Source organism: Protobothrops mucrosquamatus, unplaced genomic scaffold (genome assembly GCF_001527695.2).
Source record: "Protobothrops mucrosquamatus isolate PMUCROS unplaced genomic scaffold, P.Mucros_1.0 scaffold11208, whole genome shotgun sequence".
Taxonomy (NCBI): Eukaryota; Metazoa; Chordata; class Lepidosauria; order Squamata; family Viperidae; genus Protobothrops; species Protobothrops mucrosquamatus.
In genome coordinates this window covers 10,964-13,127 of record NW_015396990.1, presented here as the reverse complement: position 1 = coordinate 13,127, position 2,164 = coordinate 10,964, and the positions used below count along the sequence as shown (strand labels likewise).

Genomic DNA, 2,164 nt, shown 5'->3' with positions numbered 1-2,164 from the left:
GCAAGCGGACCTGGCCTAGGGAGGATTTTATACTGGGTTCATTTTAAGGAATTCGAAATAACACAACTTTAAAATTTGGTTTAATTCGGTTTTACAGGGGGGGATTGTATATATGCCTTTGTTTTAAATATGTTGTGAGCCGCCCTGAGTCCCGTTGGGAGAAGGGCGGGATATAAATTAAATTAAATAAATAAAATAATAAATAAATTGATGTCATGTATTGAAGCTGAGAGGAGGACATTTGTCAGTGTGTTATGTGATAGCTATCACGTTGGTTGGGGGTTTTTTGTGTTCTTTCATTTAGTGAGCTTGTAAAACGTAATAAAATTAAAGTCATGGTGCAAAGAGTTGACTGGTCACCCAGAAAGTGATATAAAATAGTATTATTAAGTGAACAAGGCTACAGTTATAAAGAAATTAGAAGAAAAATTGGTGGAAGCTTAACCAAAGGTGGCATTTCTACTGTACACTTTTCCCCAAAAGGTTTCCACAATTTTGGCCACTACTGTATATACCAGTGGTGGCGAACCTATGGCACGGGTGCCAGAGGCGGCACTCGGAGCCCTCTCTGTGGGCACACGTGCCGTTGCCCCAGCCTCGCCTCCCCCCATGACCCCCTCCTCACCAACAGCCCCCCCTGGAGGAAAGTCGCCCCCGAGCGTGGCCCACACGGAGCAGGGTTGCCAAGGTCATGGCAATCAGGCAGCGTAGACAAGACTCTGCCCTCATGCCCCATCCCCCACAGTTGATGCTGTGGGGTGCGGGCAGAGGGTGTGGCCATGGCACTGCTGGACTGCCTGGGCAATCTGCGGTGGGCCCTGGAGGCGGTGAGTGGCCCTGCGGGCAGGTGGGGTGGGGAACGGGGTGGGGCGGAGCAGGGGCGGGGCCAGTTTTTGGGCACTCGGTCTCTAAAAGGTTTGCCATCACTGGTATATACATACATACAGATCCAGTATAGGTGTATGGGTGTGATTCTTTTGGATCGGAATTTCATTTTAATGTGTGCCATTGCACACACAGACAAATGACGAGAAATCTTATCTATCTGAGATTTGATCCATCATGGAGTTTCTGCTTCTGTTCATTTTTTTTCCTCAAAGAAGCTATTCGTACTGAAATTTACCTTTCTTATTTCGACAGACATTATACACTCACATCGTTACCGACATCAAGAACGTCAATGCCAAACACAAGAACAACAGAATGAACACGGTAAGTTTTCGGCTCCTTCCATCAGCTTTTAAGTTGGATAGCTCCAGGCGACTCTTCCTCAAAAAACAGTGTCTCCTTTTTATTTTTTATTTTTTTATTTTTTGCAGATGCTTCAGAGTTTCATGTACACAATGCTGCAAGACAGCAACCCAACTGCAGCCAAGATTTCACTGGATGTGATGATTGAGCTGTACAGAAGAAATATCTGGTAGGTTGCAGTGGGCAGGAACAATGGTGATACCTCAGATAACAACAACAACAACAACAACAATAATAATAATAATAATAATAATAAAGTTGGAAGGGACCTTGGAGATCATCGAGTCCAACCCCCTGCTCAGGCAGAAAACCCTATACCATTTCAGACAAATGGCCGTCCAGTCTCTTCTTAAAAACTTCCAGTGTTGGAGCATTCACCGCTTCTGGAGGCAGGTTGTTCCACTGGTTAATTGTTCTAACTGTCAGGAAGTTTCTCCTTAGTTCTAAGTTGCTTCTCTCCTTGATTAGTTTCCACCCGTTGCTTCTTGTCCTGCCTTCAGGTGCTTTGGAGAATAGCTTGACTCCCTCTTCTTTGTGGCAGCCCCTGAGATACTGGAAGACGGCTATCATGTCCCCCCTCGTCCTTCTCTTCGTTAAACTAAACATACCCAATTCCAGCAACCGTTCCTTATATTTTTTAGCCTCCAGTCCCCTAATCATCTTTGTTGCTCTTCTCTGCACTCTTTCTAGAGTCTCATCATCTTTTTTACATCATGGTGACCAAAACTGGATGCAGGATTCCAAGTGTGGCCTTACCAAGGCATTGTAAAGTGGTATTAACACTTCACGTGATCTTGATTCTATCCTTCTGTTAATGCAGCCTAGAACTGTGTTGGCTTTTTTGGCAGCTGCAGCACACGGCTGGCTCATAGCTAAAGAAAATAAAACACATATATTTAATTTCTCAGTCTCT

The 2,164-nt window shown here is 44.6% G+C and overlaps 1 protein-coding gene across 1 annotated transcript in view; it reads left to right on the top strand.

Moving 5' to 3' along the window:
- LOC107301285 (protein SDA1 homolog) overlaps positions 1-1,424 on the top strand; it is a gene marked incomplete at its 5' end in the record, with an annotated part of 6,783 nt that extends 5,359 nt beyond the window's left edge. Inside the window, 2 exons of the mRNA XM_015830530.1 lie at positions 1,141-1,212; positions 1,320-1,424. Of these exons, the coding sequence (XP_015686016.1) occupies positions 1,141-1,212; positions 1,320-1,424 (177 nt within the window). The remainder of the gene's footprint in view (positions 1-1,140; positions 1,213-1,319) is intronic.
- Positions 1,425-2,164: the final 740 nt, after the last annotated feature.